Source organism: Triticum urartu, chromosome 4A, assembly GCF_056163025.1.
Source record: "Triticum urartu cultivar PI428250 chromosome 4A, HENAU_Tu73, whole genome shotgun sequence".
Lineage (NCBI taxonomy): Eukaryota > Viridiplantae > Streptophyta > Magnoliopsida > Poales > Poaceae > Triticum > Triticum urartu.
In genome coordinates this window covers 600,237,149-600,256,449 of record NC_141876.1, presented here as the reverse complement: position 1 = coordinate 600,256,449, position 19,301 = coordinate 600,237,149, and the positions used below count along the sequence as shown (strand labels likewise).

Genomic DNA, 19,301 nt, shown 5'->3' with positions numbered 1-19,301 from the left:
GCCCATCTCCGAAATTACTGATGCGGTAAGTAATTTACTGTTTGTGTACAATCGTTTCGTACACATAATTCACGTGTACTCAGTAATATTTAATGGCATGTAACAGGAACTCGCCGAAAAGCATGGTCATATGAAGTTAGTATGCTCACAGACAAGGTTCGGAAAAACCATGAAACTGTTGTCACAAGACCACAAAAAGTACATCATATCAGAAACCAGTCTTGGCAGTCTAACCCAGATGCATGAAGTGACTCTACGGCGCATAATGTTGGTTAGACTAGCCAAGAGCATAGATATGGACACGCAATCCATTACCATCGGTAAAACGCCAATTCCTATAACAAAAGAGGACGTGCAAGGTATATTTGGCATTCTGATAGAAGGGGAGGATATAGAGCCACATCTGGAAATGCAAACCGACACAGAATTGTTTACCGCCTATGCAAACAATGGGCAAATTTTGATTTCTGACCTTGAAACGGCGATCCGAGCTTCCAAAGCCCCAGACGGCGATTTCCTGAGGCGGTTCATTCTGTACGCAATTGGTACTGTTCTAGCACCAACAACACAACATTATGTGGACTCGAAATTTCTCAACCTTGTTACAGATCTTGAAAACCTTCAGAAATTTAACTGGGGATGTTTCACACTTAATCACTTCTTCAAGTCCGTTCACAAGTTTAGAAATCGAGATCACGTAAATCTACAAGGAAATCTAATTCTGCTCCAGGTTAGTGATAGATCACTACTTAATGTCCTTTAATTATTGTTCTGTTGCATATCTGTATGGTGATGAACTAATTTATTGTGTAGTATTGGTACTGGGAGCACGTGCGTAGTGGCCGATTAATGTATGCTTCTAGACCCCCTCCATTGATCGCACGATGGGACGAAATGATGGCTACTTTAAGAGGCGATGCTTACGAGAAAGGAGGTCTTCATAACGGGCTGGTACCTATCTATAATTGAACTTTCTATATCCGATTTTTTATTTGGTACTAATGGTTCATTATATTTAAAAAAAATAGGCTGTCATGGAAATTTGTGCTCCTCAACGACCGTCCGAGAATTCTAATAATTTTCCAAGAAAAAAAGATGAACATGTGCATCATCATGATTCGTATCGAGCACCATCACAAGGACAGCAATTTAGTAGCCAGCAAGTATGTACTCCAAAGACTATTTGTTTTTGCAATATCACAAATAGGTGTCATGGAACCTTATTCATTTAGCTATTGTTATCAATGGGGTTTTATTTTGTTTACACAGATTGAAATGGTAGTTGAAGTCATGAATGCATGCATTGCTGATCATGAAAAGAAGGTAGGCAGGAAGTTAATGGAAATTGAGCACAGATTTGATGTCAAATACCAGACTCTAGGTGAAGACTTGATCGACATGAAGACTAAAACTGGCACTAATCCTAGGTTGTCGAAGGCCGAGGACGAAATTAAAGACTTAAGGAGGGAACTCCATGTATGTCATACTGTGCATTTTATATTTTTTATGAATATGTTCCTTCATGTTCATTATTGTTTGCATTGTTACAGGACTTAAAATACGAATTTACAAGGAACCAACAATCAGTGTCACAGAAAGGAGGTGTGCAGGTGATCAAAATTGGCCCAACACGTTAATATCTAAAAGTAACAAACTAATGATGAACTACCTTTGTTCATTGTAGGATCAAGTCAACGTGTGCAATTCATTCCCGACAGGAACTCCTAGGGCTAGCCAATTCACAACAGGGACTTCGAGTACACCAAGTGCAAGACATGTGACGGAAAATAATGAGGAACCACAATTAACTCCGATGAAGCCTGTCTTTGGTAATGATTACAAGTTCATGGATGAGGACATAGAGACAGCCGTTTACATCCGCGGAACATATGACCCTGTTGAAATAGCTAGAATCGGAGACATTTCCCTCACAGCAGAAAATCTGAAGCGAAATTTGGACGACAAATACATTTATGGTGATGTAAGCCCATTATACTCTATTCTACATCATTACTGCAATAACTGTCTTATTATTGTATGATTGAAAATTTGGCAGATTATTATGGCATATGCTCGCATTAGCCAAATTGAGAATGATACTACCTCAATCATATCCCCTCAAGAAACCGAAAAGCTGTTACAAATGAAGGGGGTGGTTCCTGTTGGACGTGCAGCCTCATGGTTAGCTCGTGTAGCAGGAAAATTTGTAGGGCGCCGAAAGGTACACGTTTTCCACACTTCCATAGTTTACGTACACACTATACATGACAAATTTCGGTTCTCAACCCAACCCAAATTTTACTGCAGGTGCATGTCCCACTCAATGTACACCAAAACCATTGGATGCTAATGATGTTTAATTTTGACAAAAAAGAAATTCAGACTCTGAACTCCATGAATTATCATTGCGACAAGACCAAGGAAGATTCTCTTGTAAGTGTTCTCTTGCTGTCTCTTTTGATCCGCATGGAACATGAGCTCCCAAAGTACCGTAACCCTATGTATAACTCGTCGTACCCTAGGTGGACTCGATTCAGTTCTGCATTGACGAAGCTGTCAAGAAAGGGTTGATATCACCAGCTAATAACATCAATTTTGCCAAATGGACCAAAAAACGCTATGAGAACATACCACAACAGACCGATGGGTACGCATGGCCTCATAAATTATTATTTGCGTACACGAATAAGATTACTGATCTTTAACTAAACATCACAGGACTTCCTGTGCGGTTTGGACACTGCAGTACATGTTGTCATGGAACGGGGATGAAATGACCGATATTTTGAACCAGGTAATTGAATGCCTAATTTAAATTTGTACTTTGTTTAGCTTGAAAGCTATGCTGACCTCAGTGTCGGTTATCCAATATAGGCAAGGATAGATATTTTCAGGTGGAAAATATGTACAGCCTTACTGCATTCAAATTGCAATGCGCTTCGTCTCGAATCATATAAGTTCCCCATAACGGTTAGCGCTACATGAAGAATATATCATTTATTTCATAAGTCTCATGATTAGAACTAACGCAGCACTCTCTCTTATATAGAAGGAGGTGTACGATGCCCAGCAAGCAGTTCTACCTGATGCTTTAGAAGAGGACGTACAATTAGTCAACAATCCCGATGGTTCCAACGAACGTGACACGTCCAACTCCCAGAAGGATACCGATGCACCCAACTCCCCCAAAAATGGTGCACCCAACTCCCCCAAAAGGAAGAGAGCACGTGGACGTCCGAGAAAGCTGGTCGATCCCGAGCAAGCAGAAAAAACAAAGAGTCTTAAAGAACTGAAACTTAAATTTGACAGCAAGACCATAGCCAACCAAGTGTCTTCGTTACCATCACGGTCACGCAGAGAGCATAAACCAGCACCAGCTTTATTGAGCCCATTCAAACACAAATAGGTAGCATCAATTGATCATCAATTGATACATGCTCATGCTCATGCTCTACTTCTAGCATCATTTGATACACGTTTTGTTCTTATCAGAAAGTGGAAATAGGTACCTTTGGCAATCATGAGCATCCTCTACTTATTGCAATATCTAATGCATTGATACATGCTCATGCTCTACTTTTAGCATCATTTGATACACGTTTAGTTCTTATCAGAAAGTGGAAATAGGTACTTTCGGCAATCATGAGCATCCTCTACTTATTGCAATATCTAATGCATTGATACATGCTCATGCTCATGCTCTACTTTTAGCATCATTTGATACATGTTTAGTTCTTATCAGAAAGTGAAAATAGGTACTTTTGGCAATCATGAGCATCCTCTACTTATTGCAATATCTAATGCATCATCAGTACAAAGCTTGATTTGGCAATAGGTGGAATCGGCAATCATTTGCATGCTTTAATTTTGTCAAAAATTAAAGCATAGTTCAGTTGTAATTGCTCATAGATATGGCAGGAACATGCTGAGTTATACACTAAACATAGTCATGCCAAGCTATAACTACCATAGTCATATTATGAGAGTTCCTAGCATGCATCATCGTACGGCAGAATAACACAACAACCATAACATAGACCACCGTACGATACTTGAGTTGCTAAGGCCTTGTACAATGCAAGGTGCTTAGGGGAGTTGCTTATAGAAATAAACCAGGCTTTTCTTAAGCACATGTGCTTATTTGTACAGGGTAGACGCATAACTAGGCGTCTCTCCTGTAGAATAGGCACCGGTGCTTCAGAAATACCATGTTTATTTTTCTAAGCACCACCCTAAGCATCTAGCATTGTACAAGGCTTAAACATGCATCACCAAAATAGTATTAACAACTAGGAACACTAAACCAGAGTAGCAGCAAACTCTTAACATAAACGGCAGATCAACCACCGCTCAGCATAGGTTCAGACACACCATAGGACATCAGTTTTAGACTCCAACAACAAACAAACATACATAACATAACAGGACACGGCGGTCCTGGGGCAGCAGCAGCACTCTAGCAGCACATCACTTCTCTCCCTTCTTCAATGCATGTTGTAGGGCTCATTGACTTTGACAATCTCAAGGAAGCGTGCGTAGGAAGCATGTTTAGCTAGAGTACTGGCTTTATGCTTCTTACCATGTCCATTGCCAGTGCTGAAGGCATGCTGGATCATGCCATCTATGCCGCCACCGATCACCTTGCAACAGAAAGGGCACCCAATCTTGCCAAAGAAACGGTACTTGATCTTCCCAGCAATCAGATGCCTCAGGGTGTACCGGCTCTTGCTGTGCCTGCTGTCCATGCTGTAGTCCACGTCGTCGTCATCCTCCTGTGAATTAGTAAATTAGTACACATAGAAGAACTCAGCTAATCTGTTATGGTACATTGACTTTAATTAAAATGTTTTGAAAGTACACATGTGTAACATGGCAACTATCTATTTTCTAGAAACAAGGCGTATGTGCACATACATAATTGAGCCAAAGAAACTGACATGCATAAATATGGACGGCGGAATAGTTGCATTTATAGATTAGTGCACAAGTAGTACATAATTAACACATGAAAGACTTCATGAAGTGGCTTGGTTTAATGATATTTGATACTTGTTATAGGTGTAATTCTTATTGGAATCAGAAAAATGGCTTCATTATACTCCTCCATGTTTCACACAAGGGGGGTTTGTTCTATCTACTGGAATGAAGAAACCATTATTCTTTCTGACAGCGGCAATACTGCTTCTCCAACATTGTTAGACCCTGATAAGTTTCAGAAGGAAATTGGTAAAGGAGCTATGGGGTGTCTCACTGGTCATATTGATGAGAGATGTGGCTGTGATCATCTAGATAACATACTGTGGAAAATTGGCTAGATGAAATGTTTTGATTTTTTGGTATCCAGTGGATATGTACTGTCAGCCATAATTATTAAGGGAGCGATCACTTCCTTTGCAAAATGGAAATCTGTATAGAATTTGCAAATGGATCATCTATGAACATGTGTGCAAACTAATCATATATGAACATGTGTGCAAATTAATTCATCTACATAAACTAAAATGAATCAGGAACTGCAGCATTTTGTCACTGTCCTTGGGAAGCCAATGGAGAATCCTGCCATATATCCATTGTTTAACCCACTTTTTTCATTAATGTATCCCTGCCATGAACATTTTCTTGTATTTGGGTTCATTACCCCACTTCTTTCATTAATGTATCTCTTGTGGAACTTATGCTCATCTAGTTAACAAGACAAACCCCAATGCCATGAAAAAAAACCAGAGTATCTGCTGGAATCAGAATGTGAATCAGATTTAAAAATCCACATCCAACATGAAGATCTATGCTAGATCCCTACAATCCTACATACGTAGAACTAGCACGCCCAAGTGAAATTGATGCTCATCTAGTTTACAAGAAAAACCCCAATGTCATGAAAAAAACAGACCAAAAAACAGAGTACTACCTCAGATAGCTCGTCAATGGCATCCTCGTCGAAGTCGCTGCCCTTCCTGCAATCTAAGTCGAACTCCTTTATGGCATTCTCCTCGAAGAGCTCTTCGATTTCGTCATGAACCTTGCGCTTACGCCTTCTCATCTCCTCCTCCTCCAGATCTTCCCCGACCTTGTGCTCGCCGACGGGTGCCTCAACGGCTGCGATGGCAGCGGGAGCAGGCACAATGGTCGCTGCACCGGCAGCTTCCGCCGCTACGGCGGACTCTACCGCTCCACCTACGGCTGCAGCCACGGCAGCAGACTGCGCTGCTCCGATGGTTGCCTCCGGCTTGTCCGCCGCATCTTCACGTCCGCGCTTCATCGTCGGTCGAAGACAGGAGGAGGGAGGCGTAGGAAGGGAGGAGGGCGGTGAGGAAGGAGGAGAGGGTGGTGAGGTGGTGAGGAAGGAAGAGAGGGTGGGGAGAGGACGAGGGTTTTCTACCCGATTTGGGGAAGAAATGCACTGCTCCTGCCTCTTGGAGTTACCGAGAAGCCGCGGGTGCCGATTTGACTTGACACACCCACCCGGCCGTCCCCATTCCACGTGGGGACGTGGCAGTCGTGCACGCGGTCGTGCACCTCCTGCGGTTTGCCATCAATTGCTATCGGTCTCACAAGTGGGTCCCCTTGTCATCCACACAACCGAGCCACCACAAGTACCACATTTTTCTTTCTCCCCGTCTCGACCACTCCACATCTTTCTTTCTCCCCTTCTCGACCAGCGCCGCCGCCGTCGCCGCCATCTCTCGACGACCCCTCTCTTCGCTGCCGGTGCGCGGCCGCCGCCAACTCCGGCAAGTACGTGAGATCTCCCCTCTTCTTCCCTTCCCCAACCGCGTCTCCCTACGGAGACGGATTTGAGCCGATTGGTTTGGACTGAAACTTAGTTTTTGGATTGGATCTTGATTTGGTTTCTATGGTTTGAGACCAAATCAATCAATTAGTTTGAGCCGCCACTACCACCTACTACTGCTTCAAATCCAAGAGTCGCTGTTGCTGGCCGGAGTTCGTCGGCTCTCTCGAGCTTTGACGCCATGTCTGATCTAGATTCATGACGTGCCCTCGCATATGGCTTTGTCCACGGTTTGAACCTTTGGATTCAATCCAAAAGTTGGAAACGGTTTGGACTGGGTTGGATGACGAGCATGTATAGTTCGGTTTGGTCTAGATTCTAAATGAAAATATCTGGATTGGTTTGGTTTTGATGTGTGCTGTGGATTGGAATGGTTTTAGTTTGGATGCCGAACTATTCCCAGGTTTAGATGAGACGGGCATTGCCATTGTCATTGGCATTGCTTTATTACGTAGATGATAGAAAATAGATTGATTGGCTATTGCCAGTATAGGTTATCACTATGATTTATTATATGTATGATCTTTGTATTGTACTATGTACAATTCAACTTAGAGTTCAACATGTTCTGTGTAGAATGGAGGAAGCACAATGTGGACGCTGCAACTCACGGTGCCGGACCAGCCTTTCTACTGCCACGCTGTTCGGCATCTACTTCCAGCCTTCTTTTGTTTTTGCAGCGGTAACAATTTATATGAACCTTTTGACAGTACATTCTTTTTGTTTTTTTTGCTATTTCCACTAATGTATTGTGTCTGTTATTTGTTTTTATCTTACATAGATCGTACCATGCAATGTGAGATTGGCATTCAATGAGCTCGTCGCAGACACCGTGACCTTCAATGCTCTTGGGGGCCCATACAATATGCAGGTCGAGAAGGGGCGAAAGATAACCCATATAGGAGGAGATGATTGGGATCGTTTCATCGCCCGCATGCGTCTTAGTGGGGGTGAATTGATCAGCTTCTCCTTCAGAAAAGGTAGGCCCAGGATTTCTGTTATCTATCTAAATTTGATTTCGGATAGTGAGGATGAAGTTCATGAGGAGGAAGATGGTGCTGATTCAGATGATGACGATTCACATGATGATGAGAACCCACTTGTTGAATACCTGTATGCCCAAGGACTCAGACTGGGCGACGAGGAAATCGGCAACCTCTGGGACATGCTTCCGCTACGTGAAGACTACCTAGGGAAGCCATTCGTGAGCTGCCTCACAAGGACGAATGTTAAACGGCATATCATGGTATGTTACTTAGTGTGGTAATTACATGATATACATGCTTATTTAGTGTAGTAGTTGATATGATATGCATGTTGTAGTACTGTGATGAGAGGCCTAGTTTAGAATTCATTTAGTGAAGAATTTTATGACATGCATGTAGTGTAGTAATATGCGATGATATGCTTAGTGTATGCAGTAATCTAATGATATGCCTAATTACTGTAGTAATTTGATGCTTGGCGTATAGTGTACTGATGTGATGATATATATGCTCAGTGTTGAATCCAATGATATATGTGTCTTGAAGTGTATGCTTTGTTGATAATTGCACGTGACATGATCATATATCATGTCAACTGTTTTGCTATTTCCACTAATGTATATGATCATGTCAACTGTTTTCAGAAATTACCTAAGAGGTTACTTGATAGCTGTGGCATCGACTCGGACGAAGAAGGCATGGCTGCTGGACTACGCCTTACCAGAACGGGCTCCATCACCAGCTGTGCCTATGCAGTGGACACGGACGGTCGCACTGTCTTGAGCAGGGCAGGGTGGAAGAAGTTCCTTCGTGCCAAGAATCTTTGGGTAGGACATGCCATCCTACTCACTGTTGCGAACACCCGTCGTCATGACTTGAGGATGATGATCACCATCCACCTCATTTAGAACTGGGGTGGGCCATGTATCAATCTGAAATGAACTTGTTATGTTAGCTCTTGTTTGCGAGTACTTGTCGTGTATTACCGTACCTATATCTACTCATATCTAGATACTATTGCTTGTGATGGATTGCAACTATTATTAACTGATAACTAATGCTCTACTAGCTATGATTATTCCACTGTGTGATGTTTTATAGGCTATAGTGTGACATGGTAACTGTTATATATGGTAGAGGCTTGTCTCTAAGACCTTGTACAATGCAAGGTGCTTAGGGATGTGCTTCCACTATGTGATGTTTTGTATGTGCCAGGTTGTAGTATGAAATGCTAACTGTTCTATATGGTAGTGGCTGGTCTCTAATTGGACCGACATGTTGAACTAGTATCAATGGTAGAGGCGTTTCGTTATGCGCCACATCCAACAATTCACATAATTAATTATCCAAAGATTAAGGTATGAAACCCTTGGTCATACATAGCAACATTTCGTTCCTAAAAATTAAGGTACTTCCACATTCAAACTAACTAATACTACAAATTCGAAGGAACTACTTAATACATTAAGAGCACATAGGGAAGTAGCCCTGGTCCAATGGCTTGAGAAATGATGAACAAAAACTGAAAGAAGAAGGATCAGCCAGTAGCAGCACCATCAGCCTCCCAGCCTCACAACTTCAGCCAGCCTGGTGAACTCCAGGTTTTTTCCTGTAAAACACACATGTGATGTTGGAGGCAAGAAAATAAATATGCCAGGGGTCTTGTCATGACATCTAATCGCACGGAATGCTAGTACAAATGATGGAGAACAAAACATCCAACATGAGCAAATTCATAGGAGTTCTAGATCCATGGATACCATCAAGAAAAAATGCTCAGTTTTAATTCAGACACAAGACTATGTGAAAACATGCATATTTCATATCAGCAACATTGATATGGCATCTTTGCAAGCTTGGGTCAGTGACTTGTCTTGTGTTTCATGGCATGGCAATAATTTTAACAATACATAGACATGAAATTGACCCAAACTCGTGTACAAAGTTAGGCCATATGATGCATGGATTAATTCACACATAAATGACAAAATGCCAACTTTGTATAGAATTTGCAGTACTGAAATATTTCAGTGTGTACCGGTGTGTACTGAAACTGCAGTAGTGAAATAATTCAGTGTGCATCGGTGTGTACTGAAATTGTAGTAACGAAATATTTCAGTGCCTACCGGTGTGTACCGAAATATTTCAGTGTCTACCACTACAACATTACAAATTTTGCCTAGGGCAGTACCGAAATATTTCAATGCCTACCGGTGTGTACCAAAATATTTCAGTGTCCACCACTACAACATTACAAATTTTGCCTAGGGCAGTTCCGAAATATTTCAGTGCCTACCGGTGTGTACCGAAATATTTCAGTGTCTACCACTAGAACATTACTAATTTTTCCTAGGGTTCATATGATGCCTAGGGTTCACATACATCATAATCCATCCTCCGAATCCATGTACTCAAATGTTCATGCAATTCATTGAGATTAAAATGCCATCTAGCATTCCCTCTCTGAGCTATTATGATCAGTATCACCACGATGTAAGCACGAGCAGTAGAAAGATGAGGAGTGGGGAAGCTTACTCTAAACATAGCTACCGCCGCCGTTCAGATGAGGAGAGCGGCGAGGGAAGCGTGGAGAACGGCGGGGAAGCGAGGTCGCGACCATTGTCCTCCTCATCTTGCGCTTCGAAGTCTCCGGTGACTCGGTTGGAGGCTGCACAATCTGCAACGGCACCTCGTGCACGGTGGGTTCCTGATCCAGTGGATGCTCTACCCTGGATCTGAACGCCCACCACCTCCTCCTGGTCCACTCGCTGGACGAATTGGCCTGCTCCATCGCCAAGAGGAGGATCTCGATCTTCTGAATCGGTTGCGCGGGCTGGAGGAAAAGCTTTGCCCTCTCCTTCTTTGTCAAATTCTTGAGAGTGGCCATTGCCGTCCAGCTCATCTGCCTTGTGTTGTCAAACCAAGAACGGATCTCCCTCAACCAGGCCAACTTGACCTGGTCGCTGCCGGCGATCTGCACGAAGTCGGTGTTCTCACCGCCGGCCATCAGCTCGATCTGCCGTGGAAGAGGGGGTGGGGGTGGGTGGGGGGGGGGGAGGGGTTGCCTGAGTGGAGCGAAGTTGCAGTGGCAAGAAGGAGGAGATGACTGCGGTGGACATGGAGGAGAGGGAGGAGATGGCCGCCGATGAGTAATTGTGGAATGTGTAGCACCATGGCGGCGGTTATTCATTTGACGAGAGGGGCGGCGCGTGCAAATTTTCCTAGGACTAAACTGCCCCTAGATTAAAACGCGTCCCCACCTTGTCACGAGTACCGGCCCCACTCGTTTTAGTACTTTCACGTACTTTCATCGGAGTACTACCCAGTACTTCGTATTTGTCTGCCGTTAGATCGACATCAACGAACGGTTCTAAAAAAGCCCAACCACTCTAAAACTTGTACACAAATATAGCATACTTCCATTGAAATTATTTTCTTCCATAAACCACGTTCAAAAACGCCCATATCACTTGAGTACATCAGCATGTTTTGTAATCGAACTCGAAGAGATATCTAGAGATATACACAGGTCATACACATCTTTGCACTGTTGGGACATCCCATACACATAGTTTGAACTATTTTCGTTAACAGAACAAAATTTAAACAGTACTAATGTTCCTGCAATACACATATATAGAGGAAGTCAACAGTAGCTCTACCTGTATTCCTTCTTGAGCGTGGATCCGAATTAGAGATACCATAAAGAGGGTCTTGTCGGGGTTTTCTATTTACTAAGCCAGCTGGAGTTATATGAGAATTAGATATGAACACTATCAATACGCATAAAAGACAAGTGAACATTAGATGTACCAGAGTGGTGTATAACTTGTTCCATAACAGGACACCAAAGTGGTTATGGGGAGACAAATTGTCCTGGATTCTGCACAACTCCCACAAGAAGAATTCAGGCAAGCTACCTAATTCTTTGAACAGCACCCCTGAATATCACATAAACCCATTGTTAACTTTCATGACAGGACAATATAAACGCAATCAAACTACAAGTCCACAACACATGAAAACTACTACCAGATTTTTTTTATGCATGTCATAATACAAAGTGTTTATTAGTCATTTAATTCACATCTCACAAGCGGATATGTATTACATAATCCTGCTCCTATTCAAGTACTACGTATGCTGAGCCCTAGGTGATGTCATTTCTCTATATGTGAGCCTTTAGTTTGTGATTTGCATTACAGCTGACTTGGACATGCACTGCTGAAAGTTAAATGCATACTTTTAATTTAATTCATAATGCACATTAAAAAGAAAAGGGAATTCTTCTAACTGTATAAGAATCAAGTCATTTCATTTTTCACTAAAAAGTAAATTACTTATTTGTGATGGTTGTCAGTAGGCAAAAGCAGTTCCTTATTTTTAATAAATATCGTGTCATTTGCTCAGTACTTATTCAGCGGAACTGATCATAAATGCAGTATCAAACTCACATGTGGTGTCATTAGCTGTGTTCCTAATTTGGAGGACTTGACATATAAACAGTTGTTGAAAGAACATATTTTTAAAGGATTCGGTGCAAGCATACAACAGATTATTGCTAGCTTGTGATTCAACATATCAAAACTACAAGGTTAATCTAAATCAGGTCCTTGAATATCTAACACTAACAGGGAGTTCAAGATTGTGGCACCTACTTTTTCCCTATAAAAGTGGACTTCTAAAATAGAATTCACCAATTAACAGAGCCCAAATTGCATTATAAGAACAATTATTCCTCGAACTCGACTGCAGTTCATTGTGGTGCTTCCCTCTTTCCTATATGACATTAACTTCAAATGGGCACGCATTACTTGCATATCAACCAGAAGAGGAAAACACACTACTTACATACCAAATAGGCAGAGAAGATGTACAATTATTTTAACCACGAGAGGAACGCACAATAGCGACGGCCGTTCACAGAGATGATGGAGGCACAATCAAGAATCCTACCGAGGCCAGGAGAGGGGCGCCGAGGCAGCGCTTGGGGGAAAGGCATCGGCTGCCTGCCGCGGCAGAGGGTCGGGCGGTGGCGTCGAGCATCACAAAGACGCCGGGGAAGGGGCACGTAGGCGGTGTGTGTAGGGCGCGTTGCGCCTTCGGACTCGCGCGTGAGGTGCGGCGGCTGGAAGGATAAGAGAAGATGGGGGGAGTGCCTTACCGAACCGTCGGCGTCGAAGTCGATGTAGCCGAGGCGGAGCAGCACCGTCGAGCGCAATTCAGCTCCCGCGCGTGCGAAGACGCCGAGCAGCCATACCAGATGAGGCGCGGAGCCGCGCTGGCGACGGAGACCCATGGATGCGGGGGCGCATGGAGAGGCATGGAGAACGTCTCCACAGGGGAGGATCGGAGGAGAGAGGTTAGGGGATCCAGGCCGATGGGAGAGATGAATCAGCGGAGATAAGGGCATCTACAATGCAAGGCTCTTAGCTAGACGCTTAGGGAGAAAAAATAATATTAAAGAAAATAAAAAGGCATCTAGGCATCTTGTCTTCCAATGGAAGACGCTAATTAGAGGCGCTACATGTAGATCGGCAACAGAGGCGAAGAGCTGCTTGTGTTCAGCGCGTACTTGAGAAAACACCAAGCGCCCGATGCACTACTTTGCGTCCCTCTTGCGCCTGACACCAGGATCTGCCAGGGAATCATTGATGCAACCGCCCATCTAGCAGGAACTATTTCCTGGCGCCCTCCACTAGCGCCTTGCGTTGGAGATGCCCTAAGTGGTGTGGAGAAAAGATATGTTCTTTTCTTTCTATACAACATCTGTGGCGTGCTTTTTTTTTTTGAGGTAATGGGGGAGGTGTGCTATTTGCACGGAGGTACAGATAATGGGGGAGGTGCGTAGGGATAGGAAAGGTTAGCTCTTCGTGGAACGTGGAAGGTGGACCTAACAACACATGCTATTATTTCGTTGCTAGATATGCGATTCTATAGGGGTGTTTTTGTTGTAGTGTTCTTGGGGTCCTCTCTGTATGATGGTATCCATCATTATTTGGCCAGACACAGGTGACTAGCTCACAGGGATGCCGAAACATGACAACAAGAAAGAAGAACAAATCCGATAACAAGGAGCCGGTGTAATGAGCATGAGAATGACTCAAGAGGATACCAACATATCTCACCACAGATTTTGTAAAGTATCACGAAGCAAGTGAAATAGCATATGATAACCAAAAGGCTGACTCGAATATCATTTGTGTAAATACATGGATCAATATGGATGTCCGCGGTTCCGCTATTGATCATTGAATGAAAGGTGTTTTCGTTCATGTCTATATTTTATCGAACCTACAGAGTCACATGCTTAAGGGGATTACGATTTGTTGAGTTTTACTGGAGTGAAGAATATGAGAAAATATTCTCCGAATAATTTAAAAAATGAAAGAAATTGTTTCAAGAGAGAAACGGAAAGCGTTTCGAGGTTACCTAAAGTGTTTCGGGGAATACCATGTAATATTGGGAAATGATATATAGATGGAAATTGTTTTCGGGGACCTAACATAAATAATAGAGGGCTTAGATAATTATCTAGGACTCCCTAGTATTTATTTAGAGTCAACGATGCCCTCTCTCTCCCTCCTCTCCCTCTCTCTCATTCTAGTCATGATCTAGTTCTAGTTTTCTCTAGTCCACATAATAGAGAAGTCCCGTGAGGTTCTGCTCTCCCTCCTCTAGTTCTTATCTAGGAGGAATATTAAGGCGGAGTAGCATAGGGTTCCTATCTAGGAGGAGAGGCTTGCAAGATAGAAGAAGGCCAAAGAGCAGGCTATCATGTTCATGAACCCATGCATGATCAATGCCACGTTAAGGAAGTATTGGGAGCTCACTCATGCGGAGATCATGGCCTAATCCGAGGTCTCTCGTGAAGGTGATGAGCATGAAAGTGCTTGATACATGACATAAGACATACTATGTTGTGGTGATTTTGGATCGAACTTGGTCAATATGGCGCCTTTTTTATGAAGTCTATGCATCTTTTAATTTGAATTGCTCGATTAGATGAACTATATACATGTTTATTATTGATTTGTTGTGTATGTTCAATTTGAAACATTCGAATGGCAGATGAAATACTATGCAATTATTTGAAATCTATATGACAAAGGCTAGAAGAATCTGTAAACAAAGTTTAGAAGTTAATTATAGGGGTTTGGCTAGGTCTGGCCACCGTTTAACCCCTCAAATTATAAAGACTTAAGCATAATGAGACATATAAGGAGTTGAGATATAAGGATAGGCTAAAGATGCCTTTAGATCCAACTAAACTACTACGGGACCTTTGGCGGTTCAGATTTGTCGTTGTTGAACCTGAACTGACAAATGCCGCTTTTCTTAAATAATCAAAGAAACAAATAATTTCTGGCACCCTAATTTTTGGCATCCACAAAGCTACCACAGTGGCTAACGCCCCACTCGAGTACCCAGGAGACCTGGGTTTGATCCCAGCCACGCCCCTTTTTCTTTTTCACTTCTCTTTTTGGTGCAAATTCAGATGCTTTTTAAAATATTCAAAACTTTTAAATCCTAATTTCAAATCTAACATGTTATACATGAAAATCCCTCAGAATAATGTGTAGATTTTAAATATGCTATTATCTTGCATGTCAATAATTTATACTAGAATTAAGTCTATGGTGCTTAATTAATATCTTCTTTATATGGGTATTCTGGAAAATCCTACTCCCTCCGTTCCAAAATAAGTGACTCAAGTTTGTACTAACTTTGTAGTAAAGCTAGTAGTACAAAGTTGAGTCACTTATTTTGAGATAGAGGCACTATTACATATGTTTATACCCCATTACTCTCTATTTTTTTTTCTTTATATAGTTTTCAGAAAAGCTGCGGGTGGTGCGACCAATGCTTACCCTATTTTTTGTGTGTGTGGGTGTATTTGCTGCATAGCCATCATGATTAGTGTGGGTCGGTGGCGGGGGTGACGAGTGACGACGGCCTCACGCCAGCACGTCGTCGGGCACACCACCCACCGCAAGCAGCAAAAGAATAGAAAAAAGGAAGCAGCCGCGCTGCGCTGACCGTTACTTCAACGGCCGGAGGAGGAGGAGGTCATGGCGACGACGATGCTGATGCAGAACCTCCTCGTCTTTTCATCCTCCTCTTCTTCTCCCCCTATTTATAGGGCACCCGCGCGCCTCACCAGGCAGAATAGCCACTGTGTTCATCTCGCGTCCAGAAAGACAAGCTCAAGCTCTACAAGCAGCGCCAACAACAGACCTCTTCTGTTCCTAGTCCTCTTGTTCCACGCCAGCGATCATGTCTTCCTCTTCCACGCCCGTCCCGTTCGAGAATCCGAGGAAGGTAGTGAAGAAGGTGCTGTCCTTGTCCCAGTCCGAGGGGGACGGCGCCACCGTCCGCCGGAGCATCGGCGGGTAAGACACCATCAACCCCTATCTGAAGAGATCACGCCCGATTAATCGACTCTGAATTTCACATCATGGGGCGCTGGCGTTGACCTCTGTCTGTATGTCTCTTCTTGTTGCTGCTTCAGTTGCGAGCTCCGGAACCTGGACCCGTTTCTCCTGCTCGACGAGTTCTCCGTCTCCAAGCCCGCCGGATTCCCCGACCACCCCCACCGGGGCTTCGAGACCGTCACCTACATGCTAGACGTACGGACGCATGCTCTGAGCTTCTTCCATCGTGTTGCCTTCAAGGTGTTTGCTGAAATGCTATTCTGTCTTCTGCGTTTCTGACGATGCAGGGGGCCTTCACCCACCAGGACTTCTCTGGCCGCAAGGGCACCATCAGGACAGGAGATGTCCAGGTCTGATCTACTCATCCAGTTCTTCAGACAAACCACTTGAGACTTGACCCATTCCATTTTTGACTTGAGAACCAACAATGCATCTGAATGCTCTGTTCCTCAACAGTGGATGACGGCAGGGCGCGGCATCGTGCACTCGGAGATGCCGGCAGCCGACGGCGTGCAGAAGGGCCTGCAGCTCTGGATCAACCTCGCCTCCAAAGACAAGATGTATGTATCATGACAATGGTTATTTGCATATGATGTATGTATCAACCACTCACACACCAATTCTGCTTCTGCAAATGCCCATTCATTAATGCCAGGATTGAGCCAAGGTACCAGGAGCTCGAGAGCAAGGACATCAGCCAGGCCGAGAAAGACGGCGTGGCGGTGCGGATCATTGCGGGGGAAGCCTTCGGGGTGCGGTCGCCGGTCTACACACGGACGCCCACCATGTACATGGACTTCACAATGCAACCAGGGTCGCAGCTCCACCAGCCGATCCCCGAGGGCTGGAACGCCTTCGTGTACATCATTGAGGGGGAGGGCGTGTTCGGCAAGGAGGGTGCAGCTCCGGCGAGCGCGCACCACTGCCTCGTCCTCAGCGCAGGGGACGGGCTCAGCGTGTGGAACCGGTCCGGCGCGCCGCTGCAGTTTGCACTAGCAGCGGGACAGCCGCTCAATGAGCCGGTGGTGCAGCAGGGGCCCTTCGTCATGAACTCACGTGCCCAAATCCAGCAGGCCATGGAGGACTACTACTACGGCCGCAACGGCTTCGAGAAGGCCAGCCAGTGGAGCTCCGCCTGATTCTCACCGGTGTCTCGCCGTGATGATGATCAACATCGTGGTGCATTCTCTTGCAAAACATTGGGAAGGAAAGGGAAATTGCATTGTACCATTATATTGATGCCTTTGTGTAGAATGTAGTAGTAGTCTTGTTTTTCTTTGATTCTTTTTTTTTACTTGTTTATAAAAGAATCTGATGCAATAAAAGTGTGTAATGAGGAGGAACTTATTAATGATTGTTTCATCGTAAAAAAGCGAATTGTTTCATCAAAGATTTGGGCAATAGTGCAATGGGAAATGATGGGTGGATATCAAGTGGGGGACAAAGAACATTCAGATTTCAAGTGGTGCTCCATGGTCAGGCGTTTCACATTTGATCTTCTCAGTCCATTGCTTCTTGATAGCTTTATTCTCTCATGATACAGTTCTGTTCCAATGTATATGTAGTGATCAAATTGTAGATGCAGATAGTTTCAAAGGATTCGTGATTTGTCACAAAAATGCTACTACCTCTGGACTTGTTTTTCTTTGTCACAAAAACGTCTGGAGTAGTATAATTTAATTGTTGCTGCCAAATTTTATTATCTCTGGACTTCGGTCAGCTTACATTGGTCCTCTAAAACAATGTACAAAGTTATTGTATATGGTTGATAGAAATTCAGAGTGCCATTATCGTGTACCAGTGTTTGATAGCAATGCAGAGTGCTTCTATGAAACATAGTGTTGTGTGCACAGACAGGTTTAGCAGCGTGCCTGTTGTACAGGTTTTGATGAGCTATATGATTTTTCCTATATAAATCATTACCTACAAAGTCGTAGCTATATATCTTCAAGGAAAAGTTTCAGAATTTTTTGACTGTTGGTTTAGAAGATGTGTATTTTCCTAATTGACTGTCCTAAAAGGCTGACAGATTTGCTAGTCAAATTTGAGTATGCTCTTGGCCATCTTAATGAGGTTTCCTAGAGATTAAAATATCTAGAGACTTGTATAGGATGAAAATTCCTTGCTCCAGTGAAATTTCATGATTTTTGTACTTGTGATTTACTCCCTCCGTCCCACAATATAAGATGTTTTTGCAAGCTAACATAGCTTGCAAAAACGTCTTATATTGTGGGACGGAGGGAGTAGAAGCTAACAAAATAAAATGAAGGATGACTATCTGAATTTTCAGATAGATATTGTGGTTTGTCTTGAGTTGAAGATTAGGCCTACTTAATGATAAGACAAAGAATGGTAACTTCACTAAAGTTGTAGCTCATTTCCTGAACTTTTCAAACATGTATATATTGGATGCGTTGATTCTATAGATTAAAAGATACAAAAAAGGTCTTTTGAAAAAATGTATAGCAAACAGAGAAACAATTACATTTTTCTAACACATCCATCAGATTTTGGATTTGAGATCATCCATATGTATTTCAGATAAAAAGATGCATACTATGTTATAGTTAGTACATTGTCAGGCAGAGAAATCATCTTATTGGTACCACATTTGTCATGAATTCAACTCCAAAGTTACAAGATTCAAAGAGACCCGCAGGAGCGTGCGTTTGGTTCTCAAGGAAGACCCTATCTTTGCCTGACATGAGAACTATGTTTGGCTCTCAAGGAAGACCATCTATTTGCCGACACGACTAGTGCCTCTGGCTCTCAAGGAAGACCCTCTCTTTGCCGACACGACAAGTGCCTCTGGCTCTCAAGGAAGACCCTCTGTTTGTCAGACATGACAATCAAGGCCGTTCGTGCCAAGGAGAAGCCCTTATGTCCAAGGAGCCCGTCACTGCCATAGTAATCTCGGGCATCCTCTCCTAGACTGATGAACCTGTGTCTAATGTCTCTGTGGTCGATGCTGACGGTGTCCAGTTGGTGCGACGGAGAAAGAAGTTGAGTATCATGTTAGCCGCAAGAACGATGATTGATTGGCCCTCCTCGACATCACCTCTTCCACATATCTTGTGTGAATGCTTTGCA

At 43.4% G+C, this 19,301-nt stretch overlaps 1 protein-coding gene and 1 long non-coding RNA gene across 2 annotated transcripts; one reads left to right on the top strand and one right to left on the bottom strand.

Moving 5' to 3' along the window:
• Nucleotides 1–11,437: 11,437 nt before the first annotated feature.
• LOC125553128 (uncharacterized) lies at nucleotides 11,438–13,249 on the bottom strand. Its single transcript, XR_007303915.2, has 4 exons — nucleotides 12,941–13,249; nucleotides 12,435–12,555; nucleotides 11,590–11,717; nucleotides 11,438–11,519 (listed from the first exon to the last, which is right to left on the bottom strand). It is a non-coding gene; the product is annotated as an uncharacterized LOC125553128 (long non-coding RNA).
• Nucleotides 13,250–15,867: 2,618 nt separating this feature from the next.
• Nucleotides 15,868–17,588, top strand: LOC125553127 (pirin-like protein). Its single transcript, XM_048716913.2, has 5 exons — nucleotides 15,868–16,169; nucleotides 16,289–16,406; nucleotides 16,499–16,561; nucleotides 16,668–16,771; nucleotides 16,867–17,588. Exons 1-5 carry the CDS (start codon nucleotides 16,054–16,056, stop codon nucleotides 17,348–17,350), a joined length of 885 nt encoding a protein of 294 aa, XP_048572870.1. The 5' UTR covers nucleotides 15,868–16,053; the 3' UTR covers nucleotides 17,351–17,588.
• Nucleotides 17,589–19,301: the final 1,713 nt, after the last annotated feature.

Excerpts from the sequence above, each read along its gene's own strand:
- LOC125553127 (XM_048716913.2), top strand. The coding sequence starts at position 16,054 with ATGTCTTCCTCTTCCACGCCCGTCCCGTTCGAGAATCCGAGGAAGGTA. Across the intron at positions 16,170-16,288 it reads GTCCGCCGGAGCATCGGCGG|TTGCGAGCTCCGGAACCTGG; the intron begins GTAAGACACCAT and ends TTGCTGCTTCAG. Across the intron at positions 16,562-16,667 it reads TCAGGACAGGAGATGTCCAG|TGGATGACGGCAGGGCGCGG; the intron begins GTCTGATCTACT and ends GTTCCTCAACAG.